Genomic DNA, 23,152 nt, shown 5'->3' with positions numbered 1-23,152 from the left:
TTCATTTAAAAAACAAAGAAAAAATAATCAGATTTTAGAGACCTGGATGTTGGTTTTCTATCCTGGTTTCTTAGAAATATTATTTCTTCCCTGGTCAGCATGGCTCAATGGTTGAGCTCTACCCAGGAACCAAGAGATCACTGGTTCGATTCTCAATCAGGGCACATGCCCAGGTTGCTGACTCGATCCAGTTTCTCTATGGATGTTTCTATCTATCTATCCCTGTACCTTCCTCTCTCTCTAAAAGTCAATAAAAACATTAAAAAAATTACTTCTTAAAAAAGCCAACAACCTATAACAATACTTTGAATTGACAGGAGAGGCAATGTATCTATCTGCTTCTTCCCAAATTCCACTAATTTGATTATAATGGGAAATTATTTTCTTGTAACAGAAGTATCAACAGAGTCTACTTTCTCATTTACTTAAGTGATATCAAGGAAAAATAAAAGATTCAAGTGAATTCAAGCAATTTTTGAACTTTACACATTTTTTCATGCAGACATGAGAACAGTTTAATCAAGCTACTTTTCAATTAATTTCAACTAATTAATTCAACTAAAATTAATTCAACTAAGTTAATATTAACTAACAAAATAATAATGATCAGTAAATATTATTCAATTACTATCAATTACTAACTTCAGTGATGGAGAATTTATGTATGTTTTACGTAAGTCTCTAGGAACAAAGGGTTCACAAACCTACAAAATTCAAATGATAAGTTCCTTAAGTGTTAGAGTCCATGTACTTTAAAAGTATCACAGAAAACTAGATCATGATTAGAAATAAAGACTCTATAAGATTATAAATGGGTTAGGGGGGAAAAAAACCACAAAAGTGCTACTCAAGTTACTCCTATACAAAATATGGACCAGATCTAAAGCAAAACTAGAAAGAAGTTACACTAGCTGCCAACAGAGATATGAACAGAGCTCATAATTGTTATGTAAAAGAAGCTGGCTATCAAACTGTTCTAATATAATCATTTTGTTTATTAAACTATTTGAGGTTTTTTAGTAGAACAGCAATCTTCTTTCTTTTTTAAAAAATATGTTTTTATTGATTTTGAGAGAGAAGAAAGGAAAGGGGGAGAAACATGGATGAGAGAGGAACATCTTTGGTTGGCTGTCTCCTGCATGGCCCCTACCAGGTAGTGATCCTGCAACCCAGGCATGTGCCCTGACTGGAAATTGAACTGGCGACCTCTTGGCACATGGGTTGACACTCAGAACTACTGAGTTACACACCACTTGGTGCTTGATTAAAATGTAGCCTCTTAAACTCCATCCTAGTAGATCTGAGTCTTTGTAGGGCCCAGCTATATGGATTTTAAAAAGTGCCAAGATATTTTCAGAAGCACTAAACTTGAGAACCACTAAATTTTAAAGAGTTGCAAGTTACATCTTCCACATCCCATTATTCACCACATAAAGCAATAATGGAAAGCATTGGAGAAGTCAACTAACGAGAAGTTTAACATTTATCAGACTCAACTTCTTTCCCATTTTATAAATTTACACATGAAGTAATATTTTAATTCACAATGGTGTTTTGTTAGAATGCCAATGTTTAAAGTACATACCATTTTTGTGGAAGAAACCAGTAAAGGTAAGCTGCAGATGAGCTGACAAGCTAAACAGAACAAACAAAACATTTATCACTTTAATGCTCTATAATAAAAATAGCCTAGACTTTAAAATATAACATTAAGATCAAAGCTACTTCAGGTAATTTATAAGTATTTGATTTTCTTATTCTTAACTCGATTCAAGCCCATGACTCCATGTTTTCCATTAAGTATGACATCTGAAATAGTGTCTACACATTAAAAATCAAACAAATATCACACACAAAAATGGAAACACCAAAGGATTAAGGCAGATAAAAATAGACCACCAAATGAGAGGCAAAGATAATTTACTATGCTTTAGTGTTATACCTATAACATAAGAACAAGTTTCCCTTCCCACCCCACAAATTTTTTTTTTTTATAAGGGTTGCTGAGTCCATACAAAAGTGTCTGAATATTCCAAAGCTATGGGAATTCAACCTTCTAACAAATATAAAAAACCATCACTTTCTACTTCAATCAGGGGTGGGTATAATACACAATTACAAATGACTGTTTCAAAATGTTATTTCCACTAGTAGTTTTAGAAGCAATAGAAAAGGAAAAAGAATAAATTACAAAGATCCTATTTGTTTTGAAAATATCTACTCACAATGAAAAACGATTAAGATGGGATAGAATAATAGAAACATCAACAGGCTTTTATAGTATATTTAAACCACAAAATAAAACAATCTATTTGTTGATCAGAAGCCATTCATAACTTTCCAGAATAGTTTCTGTAGTGTGATAGATCTCAGACAGGGAGGGGGCTATAGAGAATAGATGTTGGAGAAAGGGAAGCAGTACTGATCTCTTACTCAAGAAATTGACAAAGGTAATCTCCCTAGCTGGTTTGGCTCAGTGAATAGAGCATCAGCCTGTGGACTGAAGGGTCCCGGGTTCAATTCTCGTCAAGGACACGTAACCTCAGTGCGTGGAAGACAACCAATCACATCAATATTTCTCTCTCTGTCTCTCCCCCTCCCTTCCACTCTCTCTAAAAATCAATGGATGAGGATTAATGAAAAAGAAAAAGAGCCCTAGCCAGTCTGGCTCAGTGTATAGAGTGTCAGCCTGCAAACTGAAGGGTCCCCGGTTTGATTCTGGTCAAGGGCACATGCCTGAGGGCCTGCTGGAGGCAGCCTATCAATGATTCTCTCCCATCATTGATGTTTCTATCTCTCTCTCCCTCTACCTTTCTATCTGAAATCAGTAAAAATATTTTTTGAAAAAGGGCTGGAGGGGATAGATGGGGGGGGGGGGGGAACGGGACGGGGCATATGTAATACTTTCAACAATGAAGATTTTAAATGAATAAATTTACTATGCCCTAGCTGGTTTGGCTCAGTGGATAGAGCATCTACCTGTGGACTGAAGGGTCCTACGTTCAACTCCGGTCAAGAGCACATGCCCGGATTGCAGGCTCGGTCTCCAGTGGGGGGGCGTGCAGGAGGCAGCCAATTAATGATTCTCTCTCATCGTTGATGTTTCTATCTCTCCCCCTCTCCCTCTCCTTTGGTCTCTGAAATCAATAAAAAAATAACACGAAGATAGTGTAAGGAGCCTCTGGGAAAGCTTCAAGCATACCAACATCCGAATTACAGGGGTGCCAGAAGAAGAAAGAGAGCATGATATTGAAAACCTATTTGAAGAAATAATGACAGAAAACTTCCCCTACCTGGTGAAAGAATTAGGCTTACAAGTCCAGGAAATGCAGAGAATCCCAAACAAAAGGAATCCAAAGAGGACCACACCAAGACACATCATAATTAAAATGCCAAGAGCAAAAGACAAAGAGAGAATCTTAAAAGCAGCAAGAGAAAGACAGTCAGTTACCTACAAGGGAGTACCCATACGACTGTCAGCTGATTTCTCAACAGAAACTATGCAGGCCAGAAGGGAGTGGCAAGAAATATTCAAAGTGATGAATAGCAAGAACCTATAACCAAGATTACTTTATCCAGCAAAGCTATCATTCAGAATTGAAGGTCAGATAAAGAGCTTCACAGATAAGGAAAAGCTAAAGGAGTTCATCACCACCAAACCAGCACTATATGAAATGCTGAAAGGTATTCTTTAAGAAGAGGAAGAAGAAAAAGGTAAAGATAAAAATTATGAACAGCAAATACATATCAACAAGTGAATCTAAAAATCAAGTGAATAAAAAATCTGATGGCCCTGACCGGTTTGGCTCAGTGGATAGAGCGTCGGCCTGCGGACTGAAAGGTCCCAGGTTCGATTCCAGTCAAGGGCATGTACCTTGGTTGCAGGCACATCCCCGGTGTGGAGTGTGCAGGAGGCAACTGATCGATGTTTCTCTCTCATCGATGTTTCTAACTCTGTCCCTCTCCCTTCCTCTCTGTAAAGAATCAATAAAATATATTTAAAAAAAAAAATCTGATGAACAGAGTAAACTGGTGAATATAATAAAACCAGGGGCATGGAAAGGGAGTGGACTGACAATTCTTGGGGGGAAAGGGGTGTGGGGGTACAGGAAGAGACTGGACAAAAATCATACACCTATGGATGAGGACAGTGGGAAGGGTAAGGGCAGAGGGTGGGGTGGGAACTGGGTGGAGGAGAGCTATGGGGGGGGGGGGGGAGAGGAACAACTGTAATAAACTGAACAATAAAGACTTAATTTTAAAAAAAAGTCTCCCTTTATTAAAAAAAAAAAAAAATTTACCAGTGAAAGAAAAAGGCATAAGGATCCATAAAGGGTATGGGGGTTTTTTTGGTTAAAAAATATGGTGATAATCTAGGCATTCTTATAAGCAGGGGGAAAGAGTTATACAGGGTATCCCCAAAAATATATATACATGCTTTGAATAATTATAAAGGAAGTGTTAATGAAAATACATTTCATTTTCAAAGTGTAGTAGAATCTACAGACATTGTGTATCCATTTTTTGGACACACCCTGTATAAAGACACTGAAGCAAGATAGTATTAAGGAGCATGTAATGATTGGAAATTACAGAATTTACACATATTGGAAAATAATACATTAGTCACAACCAGCCTATCCTATTCTTAGTTACTACAGTTAAAAAACCTACAGGCTAAAACCAGGTTAATTTTGTTAAAAACACCATGTAATATTCCTTTCTCCAAATTTTCTAATGAGTCCTTAGCTGCCAAATCTTTTGTCTTACTGTTGTCTATAATATGGCTCCCATTTGTTTTATCGCCACTAAAGCCTTATATAGGAAAATAGATTACAATGATAACACAGAGTAGGAAAATAGATGAGAATGATTAATTAGAAACAGAAAATTCAAGCTTGAATTCTGGCTTTAGTTATTAGCTGTGACCCGAGATCTGTAAAATGAGAAAATGACCTTTCAGGACTGAGTCTTGCATAAAACCAATACCCAACCATCCCAGAGCTTTATAATCAGAGAGCTTAATTTCCTTTATAAGCATTTTTATTTACCATTTTTTGTCACTATTTTTTTCACAAAGGTTATCTTTCAACAATCATTTTATTGTATCAGCACCCCTAGGACCTAGCAGTATCTTGATAAATACTTCTATCAAGAAGAGGCCCTTGATAAATTCTTTTTATAAGGATAATGATATCCTCCCAAGAATAGCAAGATTTTTAAGGTCAGTGTAATTGCCATTACACTGTGGTACTTACAGTATTATTTACATTGGTTTTATAGGAAATGTGATTTTTAACTTCCAATTTTAAAATGCCAGAAACATCTTGACCTACTCCAGAAAATATTTTAAATCAATGTCGCTCAAAATGTAGTCTGCAAACTGAGGTCTCATTGGGAAAACTTACCACTCCACAACAAGGTAAGAAATTAAGAACAAGACTTTAAAAACTTTTATGGACATTTAATATTGCCATAATTTACAAGCATGTAATTAGTGTATTTACACAAGTATCCACCTACAAAAAGATGGGAAAATAAAAACAAATAGAAAGGTCCTTCACTACAGAGGGTCTGAGACAGTTTTTAAATGGTACATTTAGAGTTAAGTGAGATGCAAGCACATTCAGCCATCATTTTAACATTATTTCTCTGAGAAAATAAATTCCTCATTTCAATTACCAACTTAAAAAATAACTCTGGGAATGTAATTTGCTATGCACATCTTCTCCTCCTCTTCTCCCTCTTAAAAGTAAACACTGATTTGCACCTACAATAAAAGTAACAATGAGGCCTAGTTGATCCCTTCCACAGGTGGTTTCATCAAAGGAAAAAGGCCAGTTTTCTCCCCCTTCCTTATTTACCCTCTTCCCTCTCTGATGGCTACTGTATTTACATCTTAATTAATTAAGCTAGGTCAGAAAAAGGGGAAGGAAAAGAAACATGTAGGATTGATTAGTCAGGCATATTTGGTTTTAGGCTGTACAGAGTCCAGATGATCAGTAGTAAGATATCAGATAAGAATTTGGTTCATCTTTGTTATGTGTTTCCTATCCTATCTCCTGAGGAAGCAAGTAACAAAGCAATGGGAAACTAGATGAGGAATTTGAAATTCTGAGATAAGATTCCAAGCACAAATATCTGACAATTGTAAAGCAGTCGGCAGAATGAGGTTAATTTAAATTCATAAAGAATTAACATTTTTGAAATGAGATTCATATAGGAAACTCAAATTTTAATAATAGCCAAACACCACAGAAAGACCAAAATTTTCATGCTAGAAAGAGACCAACATTAGTTCCTCTAGTTTGGTACACATTAATCTGATAGTGGCAAGTATAAGGTTTCATTTCTAGGGTCAAAACTTTATTACCTCATAACAGGACAAGTTTCATGGTAAACTATTTGGCACCTACTTTGTTAGATGTTCGTTACCTAACTCTTCTTATACATTTCATGCTATCTATAATAATAAAAGCGTAATATGCTAATTAGACCGGATGTCCTTCCGGACAACCTTCCAAACCAGCCGTGGGCAAACTACGGCCCGCGGGCCGGATCCGGCCCATTTGAAATGAATAAAACTAAAAAAAAAAAAAAAAAAAAAAAGACCGTACCCTTTTATGTAATGATGTTTACTTTGAATTTATATTAGTTCACACAAACACTCCATCCATGCTTTTGTTCCGGCCCTCCTAAGGACCCATTGTGGCCCTCGAGTCAAAATGTTTGCCCACCCCTGTTCCAAACGAAGCCAGGGCTGTGAGGGAAGCCCGGGTCCTGGGTGCCAGAGGGAAGCCGGTGCTGGCAGCCGGGGGAAGGAAGGCCTACTCTTGCATGAATGTTGTGCATTGGGCCTCTAGTAATGTATAAAGCTGAGAAATTGATGACTGCTCCAAGCCCATTATTTTGGAACCCAGTTTCTTTTGAAGTTCAGACACAAGAATGGGAGCCCTTTATAGTGAGAGAAGATAAAGTTGAATGGAAGGAATCCATTACATATAAATCAATCGCCTTCTAGAAATACTATGGACAAACATAGAGGAATTATTGTCAACACCCATATTTTACAAAGGAACATTTTTTTTTTACAAAGGAACATTTTTAAAATTTGCCCTTAACCACTTAAATTTTAAGAATCAGATATGCTCAGCAGTGACTGATATGGCACCTTCAGAAGTAGGCATGTAAAAAGAAATTCATGGTTCCAGGTTCTGAAAAACATCTAAAACTCAAGCATGAAAAGATGATAATTTGAAAACAACTTCAAAATGTACACTGAAGGCAGCCAAATTGTCAAAACAAAGAAGGAAAACATCAGATCTTACCAATGATGGAAAAGACATACAGTCAACTTAAGAAGCAGCCTAAAGTTTTAAAAATGCAGCTAAATTTCTAAAAGAGGATAGGGAAGTACCTTTAATGTAATATATCTACTTAAAATAATTTATGGCTTTCTTAGGATGAAGACCAACATTCTTAAATAGCCTACAAGGTTCTGCATTATCTGGCCAAGGCCATCTGCTTTAGCCTCATTTAATGCCTCTCCCTGACAGCTACCCTGGCCTCAAATGACATATGTATAATATTTCCTTTATCTAGAATCAGCTATCTGCTCATCCTCTTGCCCTATTTAGTCCTATATTATCTTTCAAATCTCAGTTCATTTTTCCAGAAAAGCCCTCCCTGACCACTATTTCCAAAGCCAACATCTTAAAGAAGACCTGGTTCTCTTGCTTTACACACTCAGTTTCCCTATAGTTTTCTTTCCCAGCACTTATTTATATTTATTGTATGATTATGTCTTTTCCCCCCTAAATGCCAATGATTTTCATAAAGGCTGGGTCTTCATCTTTTTTGCTCACCATTATATCCCCTAGGACCGTGGTCGGCAAACTGCCGCTCGCGAGCCACATGCGGCTCTTTGGTCCCTTGAGTGTGGCTCTTCCTAAGCCTTAGGAGTACCCCAATTAAGTTAATAGCAATGTACCTACCTATATAGTTTAAGTTTAAAAAATTTGGCTCTCAAAAGAAATTTCAATCGTTGTACTGTTGATATTTGGCTCTGTTGACTAATGAGTTTGCCAACCACTGCCCTAGGAGATAGTATATATAGTGTTTGGGAAGTGGTACACTAAGTAAATGGGAATCCCAAAAAAAAATAGATCCGGGCCTTGTAATAGTACAAAAAGATGCTTACAAAAGGAAGATTTCTAATTCTAAAGCTTAGGCTGTAATAACAACTATAGAACGTGATGAAAGACATTTGCCTTATTAACCTACTAAAACCAGAGGTTGGAAAATATCCCTAGTAAAAGTTGTAGTTCAGTTATCTTTTGAGGGGACTTCTCCAGCTACTAACAGTGGACCAGGAATGAAAGATAGTTAAGGGGAAGAGAGAGAAGACATTCTGCTTCTCATCTCGCCTAAGGAAATACTTTTGGAAGCAGCTCCAATTTGGAAATCTTTTCATGCTGACCTTTCTGCTAGTGGAGATGCACTTATAAGTCAGGAGTTATAGTAATTCCAAAATTGGTAGGATTAATAATACAATTGACCCCAGGGATCCTGCTAGGATAGAAAACTACAGAAATACCAGAGATTTATTCCAATAAGCCATAGTGCTTGATCAAAACCCAAAGTAAACAAAAAGCCCACAATAAACTTAAGTGCCAGATACAAGAGCTAGAGAGGACAGGATATAAGACATTCTAAAAAGAAAATAAAGATATTTTAAATATAATCACACCAAAAAAAGTAAGAGGAAACATCAGTATAAACTTGGGAGACTAGAGTGAGACAACTATAAATTTCTAAGATTTGCTCATTGCTGTGGAATTTTCAGAAGCTACATTTCAAGAAAAGAAGCAATATTCATCCATGGTAGGCTTTAAAACTGAGTTTTAAAGTTACAGATGACAATTCTGGTCTATTGTCATGAATTGACCAACACCTTAAAGAAGTAAAAACCATGAAATACCTGTATTTTTCTTTTTTAATATTTATTCCATTGATTTTAGAAAGTGAAAGGGTAAGGGAAAGGGAGAGGGGGAAACATCAATGTGAGAGAGTCACATCAATTGCTGCCTCTTGCACATACCCCAACTGGAGCAGGGAACCTGCAATCAAGGTATGTGCCCTTGACCAGAATCGAACCCACAATACTTTGGTTCAAGGGTTGATGCTCTAACCACTGACTAATACTTGCCAGGGCAATGTTTTTCTTTTTCTATCAGCCCCTTTCCCTAATACAGGAGTGGGGAACGTCTGGCCCGCAGGCCATAAAGCCTGCAAAAACAGTTGGTTTGGTTCTGCTAAGGCATTAGGAGTTAATTAAATGTTTGATCAAATATAGCAGGCTAATTTTTTTTTAAAATATATTTTATTGATTTTTTACAGAGAGAAAGGGAGAGAGATAGAGAGTCAGAAACATCGATGGGAGAGAATCATCGATCAGCTGCCTCCTGCACATCTGCCACTGGGGATGTGCCCGCAACCCAGGTACATGCCCTTGACCGGAATCGAACCTGGGACCCCTCGGTCCGCAGGCCGACCCTCTATCCACTGAGCCAAACCGGTTTCGGCTAGCAGGCTAATTTTTAAGTTGCTCATTTTGTATGGCCTGAGAATGAAGTTATAAATATCCAAATGGCCCTTGGCAGAAAAAAGGTTCCTCACCCCTGCCCTAGTAAATTTCTGCAATTATCTGTGACTAGTAAGACAACTATTTATCTAGAGTTGAAATTACATTAAAAAATCCTGGAACAGCAACTTTATTTTGCACGGATAATGCTGGGAATTTGGTTTGGTTTATACGTCACTATAAATGTCATAAATAGGCCAGGCATTTCATTATTCTAACTTTTGGGCTGTAGTACTATGTTATTTTTGTATATTTTGATATTTCTCTGGAACTTTGGAGCTTTTTTGTGATATTCCCCTAGAACTTAGTAGCATGAAATACATTGTGTTTGGGAGTGGAGCTATTACAACTTTGGAAGTGCTAAAAGAACATAAGTTACAATAGAAGACTCCCATATTACAGCTGTTGAACAAATCCAGGAGGCAATTAAACTGAACAAGATTCCTACATCTGAAATCGTACAGAATAAAAATATAGATGGAAGAGATACTTAGCACATTAACTCAATACTTCCCCTTGGTCTAAAGTGCTTTTGCTGGGTATTAAGCATGGTCAGCTCCAACAGAGTTAGGTTTTAAAAAATAAAATAGCGCCTGGCCGGTGTAGCTCAATGGTTGAGCATCGACCCATGAACCAGGAGGTCATGATTCAATTCCTGGTCAGGGCACACGCCTGGGATGCGGGCTTGATCCCTGGTGGTGGGTGTGCAGGAGGCAGCCCCTTTCTCTCTCTGAAATCAATTTTTAAAAAAAAGAAAATCTTGGGGGTTGAAATATCCAACTCAATGAAATATCCCAGCTGGATCTTAAAGACTGAAAAAGTTGTTTTTCAAAATAACAAGCAGGAATTCTATACAAATCTCTAATGTTGCTATGAGCTGGTTATATTATTGGTCTAATTATTGAACCCACTGGGTCAAAAAGAATAAAATTATTGTCATTATTCAAAAATAATTAACCAGCACATTCTATCTTCCTCACAAGACTCCCTACTCCCTCTAAATATTACTCCCTATAATATTTATCTAAGACAGCGGTTCTCAACCTGTAGGTCGCGACCCCTTTGGGGGTCGAACGACCCTTTCACAGGGGTCGCCTAAGACCATCGGAAAACACATATATAATTACATATTGTTTTTGTGATTAATCACTATGCTTTAATTATGTTCAATTTGTAACAATGAAATTGGGGGTCACCACAACATGAGGAACTGTATTAAAGGGTTGCAGCATTAGGAAGGTTGAGAACCACTGATCTAAGACAATGTCACAAAGAGATAGTAATACGGTTTAGCAGTGATGAAGGTAGAAGTTTGAAAGAGAAGATGAAAAGGGTTAAATGTTCTTTTCTTGGTTCATTCTTCCTTCTCACCTGAACCCTGAAAGACCTGAAGGGCAAACTATTAAGGTGTTCAGGAGAAAAGAAGCAGGGAGGTCAGAACACAGCTTACACTTTAAGTAAAAAAGGCCTTGAGGATCCCAAGAGCTTTGTCCAGGGTAAATGACCAGACAAGAATATGGAATAAAAATTCAAGCAAAGAATAGAGTGCACATGCACTGGGAATATTCCTGCATTGAAAGGTGCTTCGTAGGCAGGAATAGATTAAGTAAAGATCAGTGATTTCAGTTTCTAGAACAGACCATCAAAGCTTATTTACAAGTCAGGATTGCCTAGATATGGAAATAGAAATTACACTTTTGTCTTATAAGATTGCAGGATATAAAATAAAAAATGTGATTTTATAATTCAAGTAACAAAATATTCTAATTCAAAAGCCAAACTTTAAATATAAGCATCTGCAAAAATGACATCTTACACCAGTCACCAAAATGAGAAACGATACACGAAGCATCATTAAATCAGTGCGTAGCCTATACAAATTGGTAAGATATGATTTAAAACTTCAAAAGAAAAAGAGCCTAACTGGTTTGGCTCAGTTGGCAGAACGTCGGCCTGTGAACTGAAGGGTCCTGGGTTCAATTCCAGTCAAGGGCACATGCCCAGGTTGCGGGCTCCAAACCCAGTACGGGGTGTACAGGAGGCAGCCAATCAATGATTCTCTCTCATCATTGATTGTTTCTATCTCTCTTTCCCTCTCCCTTCCTCTCTGAAATCAATAAAAATGTTTCAAAAAAGAAAAAGAAAAATCCACTGTGGCAATTTTTTCAACTCTATTTTTTTTTTAAACCTAGTATTTTTAGTTTTGCATTCTCCCTAAAATGAGTCAATGAATGAATACCACCTAAGTTCCTGTTTCTCTTTAGAATAGTATTTAACTTTCTTTAGTTTATATATAAAAGACTAAATAGAATAATACCATCTAGGAGTGGAAACATACTGTCTAGCCTAGGCAGCTATTAGGACATTTAGGAAATTAGTTCTGGGTGTCATGTCTGAAAACATACAATAAGTAGATTCTGCCCAAATTGTCAAATTTATTAAACTACCATGTTATAAACATATTTTGAATACAAAATGAAGTTAGGAATATTTTGCCTGAATGATGTAAATAAGGGGAAAGACAAAATGGGAAAAAAAGAGAGCCTTTCTCAGATGTGAAAATGATACTTAGAAGAGATATGCTGCTGTGAGGCACCTGGCACAGCACCTAGCATATAGTTAAATAAATGTGAGTCTCCATCCCTCCTTATATGAATTATAACATTAACACCAACTGCAGAAGTTACAGAAATTGGGATTCAAAATTTAAGAAACTGGAAATAAAGATAACTGATAATGAACATAGCTGCCTTAGAAAGCATTGAGTTCTCAGCATTGGAGGTATTCGAGATGAGGCTTAAGGATTCTCTGCCAGGGATGGTATAGAGGAAGTAATTCCTGATTTGTGTAAGAATTTGGACCAAGTGACCTCTAAGGTTCCTTTTAACTCCTTATAATATTGAGGTAATCACTAGGGAAAAAAATCACTATCATTTTACTCTTTCCTCAAGTATGTCACTTAATGTAGGTTATCTTACCTATGAGATTCTTGCTCTCCTTTCATTTTCTCTACTTTTGATAACATATCATCAACTTTAAATGTTTTCCTGGAAGAAACAGATAAACAAAATAATCACTTCTCAACTGGGAAAAACAAACAGATTACACTTTATTGTCACTATAATAGGCAAGTTGGAAATCTGATTATTATTTTTAATAAGGTAAATTATGGTTAGCCATAACAACGCATATTCCTGAGACAGTGTATGTTGTAATACAGCAGACAAGCCTTCAAGTACCATCTCAAATGCTAATTTTTCCATGAAACCTTTTGTAATTATTCCCAAACCTTAATTGGGATTATTTCTCCTTACCTATGGCACATAGGTTTATAATTATTTTAACACTTAGTTTCCTAAATGTGAAATTTGTATAAATATTTTATTTCTCCTGCTATATTATAAGCTCCTGATGGACAGAGATTGCTTTTTTTCAAGGAAAGTCATATAATTCTTGGCATAGTGCCTTATACTTGGTAGATATCCAAGCATCTGTTGGACTGAGCCAAACAAATGCAAATTATGTATACTTTGAAACATTCATCCTTTTATTAAGTAACCTGACAAATATGTGCTAGCACTATCACATAAAAATGAATATTCTATAAAAAAATATATAAAGTTAACAATATCCTCAAAGATTATTATCAATGGCTAACATTACACAATGTCATATTAAAGAGATGGTTGTCGTCATCATGAAAAAATTTTGAAGTTTAAGGAACATACCCATCAAATCATAAAAATATTACTAGCTTTTAACTTGACAAGTTTAAGAGAAAAGAGTAATTTTTCCACAAACTAGGAACTTAAATCAAGAACTTAAGAATGCAATTTAAGAATGGATTCTAAAACAAGCCTCATCTTAAGCTTGTTTTCTATAAATGTTCTAGAAATAGAGGCTAAAAGTCTAGATATATAACATGTTAATTGGAACAAATATTTGTCATTATACTCATACAGTCTCTTCAAATTTAGGACTTGAAAAGTTTAATGTATTCTGCATTAACTACTTTGTAAAGCTTGAATTCAGATACTAGAAACTACTAATACCTTCATTCCTCAAAATCAGCTATTGTACACAACTGCTATAATAAAAATTATCAACAGAGAAATGTTAATGTAAATGTGTTGCAGCAAAATACTGATAGGAAGAACAGAATTGATAGAATGTATAGTTCAGGTGAATAGCCTCCATTTACAAAAGACCTTTCTTTAAAAAAAAAAAAAAAAAAAAAAGCTTCTCTCTTTACCGTTAGAGTTACTGAAAACTTCAATAATAAAGTTTTGTCCAATAGAGTATAGTAAGAAGTACTTTATGGCACAAACCGGTTTGGCTCAGTGGATAGAGCGTCGGCCTGCGGACTGAAAGGTGCCAGGTTTGATTCCGGTCAAGGGCATATGCCTGGGTTGTGGGCACATCCCCGGTGGGAGATGTGCAGGAGGCAGCTGATCGATGTTTCTCTCTCATCGATGTTTCTAACTCTCTATCTCTCTCCCTTCCTCTCTGTAAAAAATCAATAAAATATATTAAAAAAAAAAAAAAGAAGTACTTTATGAAGGAGGGCAATACATTTTCAATCTCCACAGATAAGAGAGAAGAAAGAAGAAAAACGTAAGATTTCTCTAGGCTACTCACAAAGACTTTTCAGTATAAAGACTGAAATGTAAATAATAATAATTAATAAATACTGAAATGTACCACTGAGGAGGGTTGTAAAACTACTAAAAGCTTTTTAACAATAGTGTTAATGTAATAATTAAGATGAAATTCTGTCTGTTGAAGAAAAGACTAAGTCACAAGGTTCATCTCTTCCAAAATTACGGCGTTCTACAAAAGAGAACTGAATATTAACAACCATTTGAAACAGGTAAGATCATAAAACAACCCATTCCTCCTTGAGGGGGAGAAAAAAACATAAGCAACTATATAAAAGCGGCCCCAACACCCGGGCAACAAATATTTCTGTTCTTTAGAAAGATACCACTACTTAGGTCAGATTTAAAAGGGGAAATAGTTATCAAAAAGTCATCCAAGAAAAGTATTTTTAAATTCAAGAAGTTTTAGGAAATCTCTTGGGAGGATTAAAAAACAGCTAACCTAAAACTGTAAAATAAATTCCATAAAAGATGTCCTTCTCCTCACCAGTATTCCACGTTGTCAGTGTAGCGTTAACCTATAGAGTTTGAATATATCTATGAAGTGAAAAGTACAAGGCTAGTTCCAAAAACATTTTGAGCAAAGGGGTAATACTAAAAGCAATTTTATAAAAAGAGTTAAAAAAAAAAAAAAAACCCGTTTGTAAAAAGACTACAATTACTGAGCTAAATACCAACTACTTTGAACAAGACAGCATTCATTTGAAGATATAAGTTGTAGTGTAATTTGTTAAAAATCAGTCTTAATGCTCTGGCCGGTATGGCTCAGTGGTTGACAAACATCGAACCAATGACCAAAGGGTTGCGAGTTCGATTCCTGGTCAAAGGCATATACCTGGGTTGCAAGCTGGATCTGCCCAGGTTGGGGTGTGAACGAGATGCAACCAATCAATGTATCTCTCACACACTGATGTTTTTCTCTCTCCTTCCCTCCCTCCCTCCCCTCTACTCTCTCTTAAAAAAAAAAAAAAAAAAAAAGAGAGAGAAAATATCCTGGGATGATGATTAAAAAAATAAAAATTTGAAAAAATTAGTCTTAATGTCTTATATAGGCCAGGGATATAACAAAAGAATTAAGTGATTCCTAATGCATTTTTTTTGCTAATGAATTTTTATATGGAAATAACTAAGTGGAATTTATGTTTCTTGGCTGGCAAACTGCTTCAAAACTTCCCCAAAAGGTAATGTTTTACCTATAGGGCAATAAATTAAGCGCAAGTTTAAAAATTGCCCCCAGCCGAAACCGGTTTGGCTCAGTGGATAGAGCGTCGGCCTGCGGACTGAAAGGTCCCGGGTTCGATTCCGGTCGGGGGCATGTACCTGGGTTGCGGGCATATCCCCAGTGGGAGATGTGCAGGAGGCAGCTGATCGATGTTTCTCTCTCATCGATGTTTCTAACTCTCTATCTCTCTCCCTTCCTCTCTGTAAAAAATCAATAAAATATATTTAAAAAAAAAAAAAAAAAAATTGCCCCCACCCATTAGCAGATAACAGAAACATATCCCATAATGAGACAATCAAATAGTCTAATAAACAAACATGACAAGAAAATTATGAAGTTAGGCTTTAAATAAATATAGTTTTTATCCATTTATGGATTAATTCTAATTTATTTTGAAAATAGTTAATCACTTTTAAATATAAATTAGGCAACATCCTAGATGATAACCCTGCCAACCTTCCATATTAAAAATACTACAGGTCCTAACCGGTTTGGCTCAGTGGATAGAGCGTTGGCCTGCGGACTGAAGGGTCCCGGTTTCGATTCCGGTCAAGGGCATGTACCTTGTGATGTTTCCCTCTCATTGATGTTTCTGGCTCTCTATCCCTCTCCCTTCCTCTCTGTAGAGAGGTCAATGGAATATATTTAAAAAAAAAAAAATACTACAGGAAAGCCTGGCCAATGTGGTTCAGAGGTTGAGTGTTGTTCGATTTCCTAATCAGGGTACATGCCAGGGTTGGGGGCTCAATCCCCAGTGGGGGATGTGCAGGAGGCAGCTGATCAATGATTCTCTCATCACTGATGTTTCTATATCTCTGTCTCTCTCTCCCTTCCTCTCCGAAATTAATAAAAATATATATATTTTAAAATACAGGGAAAAATTAACCACTAACACTAGAAAGACTGAAATTTAGTATATACCTATATTGCCCAAAAGCAGTCAAAATGACTGCATTGTGAAAGAATAATATCGGAGCACTCTTCACTTATGTTCCTTAGCTTTTCCAATAACTCACTTCTATTCGACATTTCTTTCATGAATTTAGGGCGCAAAAGAAATAAAATAAACAACTTATTAGAACAAGTATCACTGCATAAAGATTCGAATAACAAGTACTAGTTTAGCTTATTGAGCAACTGCAACTTATCAAGTATCGACAATTTATCATGTACTTGTATGTTATCATGTGACGGTAATCGAAAAAAAATGAAAACTGTTATTTCAATACAGAGCCGAACTGGTCATATAAGAAATTTACTCAATTCAATAATAAGAGTCATAATTTCCCAAGCAATCAAAATGACTGCTTTTGGGCAATATAGGTATAACACATATATATATATACCGGAAATGAAGGAGGGGGAGGTAACTACAATTATTAATAAACGCATTTATATGTTGTACAAAAAGTCACAAAATTCTAAGACATTGTGTCCTTATATACATAATTGTTTTTCTAATTGAAATTAAAAAGCAGTCAAAATGACTTCCTTGGGCAATCTAGTGTTAATCAATCCAGCCTACTGTTTTTACACAACCCACAATCTAAGAGTGGTTTTTACAGATAAATATTTGCAATTGATTTGATGAGATAACACTAATTCTAAACCCCAATTAAGCTGTTCTCTCTCCCCACCCCACAAAAATAAAAGAATCCCATACTGCCCACCAGTAGGCCTATATTTAAAAACACTATACTCAACTCCAAGTATTTTGAATTTCATCAATTAAAAATCTGTAGACATTTGTTTTCTCTCTTTTTGTGTAAGTACTGCATACCACTGAATATCCTCAATTCTGTATCATAGACCACAAGCCTAAACTATGTACTATCTGGGTCCTTTCCAGAAAAAGTTTGTTGAACTCAGGCATAGAAATAATGAAGCTGACAGGTAAAGAGTGGACAGACTTAATTCTGTTGCCTGATCCACCACCCTCTTCCTAATTATTTAATTAAGTTTCACCTATTAAATGCAATGCTCGCTCTATATATATTCAGAAACATTACCAGAAGACAAATAATTTTAACATTTCAATCCTTCAAATCCACCTAGGTTTATCTACAAAGCTAAAGTATGTCTTGCTTTAAAAAACATGATGCTTGGCCCGGCCGGCGTGGCTCAGTGGTTAATCGTCAGCCTATGAACCAAGAATTCATGGTTCGATTCCCGGTCAGGCCATATGCCCTGGTTGTGGGCTCGATCCCCAGTGTGGAGTGTGCAGGAGGCAGCTGATCAGTGATTCTTTCTCATCATTAATGTTTCTTTCTCTTTCTCTCTCTCCCTCTCCCTTCCTCTCTGAAATCAATAAAAATATATTAAAAAACAAAACAAAACATCATAATGCTTACTTAATAACCAGTAGGAGTCTCCAAAGGAGACCTAAAAGAAGTTTACTTTAAAGTCTACTGAGAGCCCTAACCGGTTTGGCTCAGTGGATAGAGCATCAGTCTGCAGACTCAAGGGTCCTGGGTTCGATTGCGGTCAAGGACATGTACCTTGGTTGCAGGCACATCCCCAGTGGGGAGCGTGCAGGAGGCAGCTGATCGATGTTTCTCTCTCATCGATGTTTCTAACTCTCTATCCCTCTCCCTTCCTCTCTGTAAAAAATCAATAAAATATATTTAAAAATAAAGTCTATTGAGATAGCTTAATTGTTTTACCAAGATGACACCAAATGCTTAGTAAAAACGTTATTTCACTTGATATGCTTAATAAGTAACCCTGCATATAGGACAAGAAACTAGCATTAAATTATATATGGTTAATATTAAATATTACAGCCTGGCCAGTGTGGCTCAGTGGTTGAACATTGACCTATGAACCAGGAGATTGCGGTTCGATTCCTTGTCGGGGCACATGCTCAGGTTGTGGGCTCGATCCCCAGTGTGGCGACTGCAGGAGGCAGCCAACCAATGATTCTCATCATTGATGTTGGTATCTCTCTCCCCCCCTCTGAAATCAATAAAACAAATCTTTAAAAAAAACTTAAATATTACAAAGCAAATATAAGCTCTGATACTTCTAGACTCCACTTTAAGACTAAGTGATTAAGATTTATTTTTTTTTAAGGACACTCATCCCATTGACATCAAAAGTATTTCTTGGCCCTAGCTGGGTAGCTTAATTATTAGAGAGCATCGTCCTAATAACATCCAGTCGGGGCACATACAAAAATGAATGAATGAATGAATAACTAAGTGGAACAAATCGATGATTCTCAATTTCTCTCTCCCTTTCTCTCTCTCTCTAATCAATGAATAATAAAAAAGTATTTCCACTTTAGTAAGACCACCACCAAAGATATGACACTTTGTAAACTTATCAATATAGAAGCAAATTCTTTAATGCTAGAACATATAAGAAATATTAACACATTGCGTACCGCGTAGATATCTCTAAGACATACGCCAGGGACCGCACGTTTTTGGGCAAATTGCACGTTATTTAAATCATCATAATGCACTTTCAGTGTTGTTTTCAATAATTATAACATTTTTATTTACAAAAACAATTAAACAATTGAAGTTCCTAGTACTTTTTTAACGTTTGGTACTGCGTAAAACATTTTCCTCTACGAAGAGGGACCAAACAAAATTTACGTTAAGTATCTAGATTCGCTCCTTTTTCCATGGGTGTGAAAAACGAGAACACTCGTGAGCGGTCCTTAACAGATGGCACGCGAAACACGAGAAAACTCCTGAGCGGTACGAAATGTGTTAAAAAAATTAACTATTAGGTTTATGCATCAAAGATAGTTACCCTGAGCCCTCTGGTTAATATTTAAACCCTCAACTTCTATCAAACTTGAAAATAACTAGTTGCAAAGAGTGAAAACGTAAATCAGTAAAATCATTTCATTCACTTCACTACTAAATCATTTCTATTAGGAAAAAAATGGTAATAAACTGAAATTTACAAAAATGATACTACTAAAATGATCAATTTGCAAACAATTCAACCTGCCACTCTTTTACCTAAGTTTTCATATTATTTTAATTATAAATAGTACTTTAAAACAAAACTTTAACATGGTTTGGTTAACTTGAAATAAGACTCATAAAATGTACCTTTTGATGTTTGTTCGGGAGTTTCGATGAGACATGTAAGTAAGAGTTCTGTGCAAAAATATTGGCTATAAAAAAAGTTTTAAAAATATTAAAATTAAATAGATGAAATTCTAAGAAAAAAATAATATTGATGAATTTTATTGATAACTTACCGCTATAAGATTTCGAGTTCGAAGGAATCTATAGATCTGCGTTGGTTCTGGGTGACAGAAAACAAAACCCAAACATTATCTAAATTTACTTATTATTCAAGTAGTTAAGAAAATACCAATCCAGCCCATGTAATCAGTACAAACTAGTCACCTGTTATGAAAATCATGTACTAAATATTTACATCAAGAATATTAGTATGCACCGTAGCTCAAAAGACAGTGCATTGGTATACATTCACAAAATTCAACTATATTTATTTGAAATTTAAGATGCTCCACAGTTTTGTTCTTAAGCCTTGCATTTCTAAGGTGGGTACTTTTTATTTTTTAAAAATAATTTCTTATTGATTTCAGAGAGGAAGGGAGAGGGAAAGATAGAAATGTCAATGATGAAAATCATTCATCTGGTGCCTCCTGCTTGTCCCCCACTGAGGATAGAACCCATAACCTGGGCATATGCGCTGACTAGGAATCGAACAGTGACCTAACCCTAACCCTGGTTCATAGGTGGACGCTCAACCAGAGCCATGGCAGCCAGACTAAGGTAGGTACTTTTGAAACTAATCTGTATGCAGAATTGAAAAGTAGTTACATTAATTTAATTTAGCTAATTTAAACTATAAACCATTTCCCCCTCCCAAAAGTAGCTGAAATAAGGTAGCTTGGATTCAACAAAAAAAACCCACTTATTGATGCCAAATAAAAATGAAGTTTCTACTTTTTTATCAGTCTTTTAAAAAATTTATAGTAGTCAGCCAAAACAGAATGAAACTGTTTCCTACATGTCCTAATAACATATGATGAAAGTCAATAACATTGAAAGAAATCTGAAAAGCAAATTATAAATTTTCCAATGAATATTTCTTGTTATAGTTCATTTTTATCTATTTTGCTCAATATAAATATTATCTCAACATATAAATACTACCTCAACACATTTTTAAAGTAATTGACAGATTACCAAAAGCTTTTTAATTCTGAGTTTAATTAAAATTTAATTTGTTATAAGGACTTAGGCTATAGATAGAAAATATTTCATATACAATACCATAATCTGTTACATTATTGATCTATTAGTATTGTTCCTTTAAATAAAGCAATATCAAAATGGACTAAATGACTACATTATTAAATACATCAAAGCATTTAAACTTATCTGAAACGAAGGACAATATTAGAGAAGAATCAAGTTGTTTTGTGGCTAAATCTATTCTTAATGGCAGTTCACTTCTCCACGGTAGACTCACCAGAAAAAAATAGCTAACACTTTCTTGGAGGACTTATCTTCTCAACATTTAGAAATAATTTTTCAAATATCCACTTAATCTTGTTTAGTTTTGTTCTAAAAAAACTAAAAGATTGTATTTTAGAAGGGGTACAAATGGGAATGTTTATTGTCATTACTGAGCTTCAGTTCTCCACCGTATTTCCAATTTAAATCCTCGCCAGCTTTTGAAATTAAGCGAAAATAAAAATGTGACTCTCCCTTAAGGTTCAATATAGGTCTCAATAAAAACTGACAATCCTTGTATTAAATTCCAACTAGAATTTCAGGAAGCACTCGTGCGAGAATGAAAGGTATTACACAATGTACCATGTCTTTCCAAGTACAGCTGATACCATGCCCTGAACATATGCCACGGAAAAATTGTAAATAAAGACCTTCAGCGGCACAGCGGAGTTTATTCAAGTTTTGTAAGACGGTGTTACAGATCACCCAAATTACAGCATTCACACAAAAGCAAAATGGAAACCAATCGCAGGGCAGCTGAACATATTTACAGTTGTGTGCTTCTTTTTAATAAATTCTATTGTTTGTCCCCCTTTCCAAATTAGGTCGCAGTCTTGCCCTCGAAACAGAGCACAAGGCAGAAACTGACCTAAGAAAACGATCCGGAATTAAGGCCAGGACGACGGGCAGCTTCCCGAGAGCGTCTCACGGGGAGTGAAACGCTCCAACACTCGGGTCTCAGTCTGCGTATCCATGAAATGGGCGGACAGATGGGAGAGCTTTCCAGCATCCCAAGGTGCCATGTTACTATGCACACCGAGTGCGTGCACCGGTATTTCTTTTTCTTTCCCCCCCCTTTCTTTTTTCTAGGTGGTGGTGGTGGGTTGGGATGGGATGGTGGTGGTGGTGGGTTGGGATGGGATAGTGGTGGTGGGAAGGGGCTGCGTCGGCATTTCAGACTAATGGCAATTTTGTCGATTTCACAGACTTCATCTGTTCCCCAAAACCTCCCACCGAAACCTCCCTTGTGCTCCGAGAGTACGAAAGGCAGGGGAAGAACGAGAACTAGTCTTGGGGTCCGACTGCAGATGGAGACCGGGCAGCCCGACAGCCCGGCGGCGACCTCAGCTGCACGCAGCCAGCTCCCCGCGCGAGGCCCCGCTGCCTCACCTCCTGTGTGTGCATCTCCGGGGAGTCGGGACCCTCACCTGGACTTCCTGCTCCACTTTCCCCCAAAACCCCAGACTTCGGGCCCCCTCGAGCCGTCACCCCTGAAGGCGGAACAGCTCCCTCCACCCTCTCGCCCTCCGCTCCCAAATGAAGTCGGCTCCCGGCGAGGAAGGGGGCCCCAGCCCGAGCGTCCCGACCCCCCGGATGCCGCCAGAGTGGGCAATGCTGCCCTCAAAGGCTCAAACGCACTCACTCTCAAAGGCCTGGAGGAAAAGCTCGTGGTCAGCCTGGACGTGCTCCATTTTCGGCTTCTTCACCGGCAACACGGCAGCCCCCGCCGCTGCCGCCGCCGCCGCCGCCGCGGAGGAGGAGGAGGCCGAGTAACTGCCGCCGCCTCCACAGCCCCCGCCGCTGGATTTGCCGCTCGACGCCGTCGCCGCCGCCACCGCCGCCGAACCCCCGAAGCCGCCTCCCCCGGACCCTGCGCTGGGCCCCGAGCCGCCCCCTCCCCCACCGCCGTGCTTCTGAGGCGCCATCGCGGTTCCTGCCTCCTCCCCCGCCAGCTACCCGCCGGGCGGCCCCGGAGAGTCAGCGCCGGCGATACCAACCGCTCGTCCCAGCAGGCTCCGGCGGACCGAGGGGGGAAGGAGGAGAGAGGGGAGGAGAGGGGAAGGGAAGGGAGGAGGAGAGGAGGGAAGGAGGGAGGAAAAAAAGTGTCTCCTCCTGAGAGCCCCGCTCCGTTCCCGAGGCTGCTCACCCTAGCCCGGCATGGCCCCGCCCACTTCCCCCGCCCGGCGTTCTGATTGGCCGGCGGGAGCGCGCGCCGCCCGGCCGCCCAGCCCGTTGGCCCGCGGATTGCCCCGTCAGTCACGCGGAGGCTCTTCTCGCGGAGGCGCGGCTTGGTTGGCCCGTGCGCGCTGCCGACCGCGGGCCCGGCCGCCTCTTTGAACTGAATTCGCGGGAAAATTAGGGGTCGGAGCGGCCTTCCTGCTGGCCCCGGTGCATT

At 37.8% G+C, this 23,152-nt stretch overlaps 1 protein-coding gene across 5 annotated transcripts in view; it reads right to left on the bottom strand.

The window, feature by feature from the left end:
- SUZ12 (SUZ12 polycomb repressive complex 2 subunit) overlaps window positions 1–22,930 on the bottom strand; it is a 46,736-nt gene extending 23,806 nt beyond the window's left edge. The window contains exons 1-5 of one of the 5 annotated variants that reach the window (XM_059669489.1): window positions 22,400–22,930; window positions 19,746–19,792; window positions 19,594–19,658; window positions 12,622–12,690; window positions 1,586–1,635 (exon numbers count right to left, since the gene is read on the bottom strand). In XM_059669489.1, the coding sequence (XP_059525472.1) occupies window positions 1,586–1,635; window positions 12,622–12,690; window positions 19,594–19,658; window positions 19,746–19,792; window positions 22,400–22,682 (514 nt within the window). In that variant the 5' untranslated portion in view covers window positions 22,683–22,930. Of the gene's footprint in view, window positions 1–1,585; window positions 1,636–12,621; window positions 12,691–14,788; window positions 14,820–19,593; window positions 19,659–19,745; window positions 19,793–22,399 lie in introns of those variants that run through there. The other 4 variants (XM_059669487.1, XM_059669490.1, XM_059669488.1 and 1 more) reach the window with 4 other exon arrangements.
- Window positions 22,931–23,152: the final 222 nt, after the last annotated feature.

Source organism: Myotis daubentonii, chromosome 16 (assembly GCF_963259705.1).
Source record: "Myotis daubentonii chromosome 16, mMyoDau2.1, whole genome shotgun sequence".
Lineage (NCBI taxonomy): Eukaryota > Metazoa > Chordata > Mammalia > Chiroptera > Vespertilionidae > Myotis > Myotis daubentonii.
Note: the sequence above shows the minus strand (reverse complement) of the source record. Positions and strands in the feature narration are given on the sequence as shown.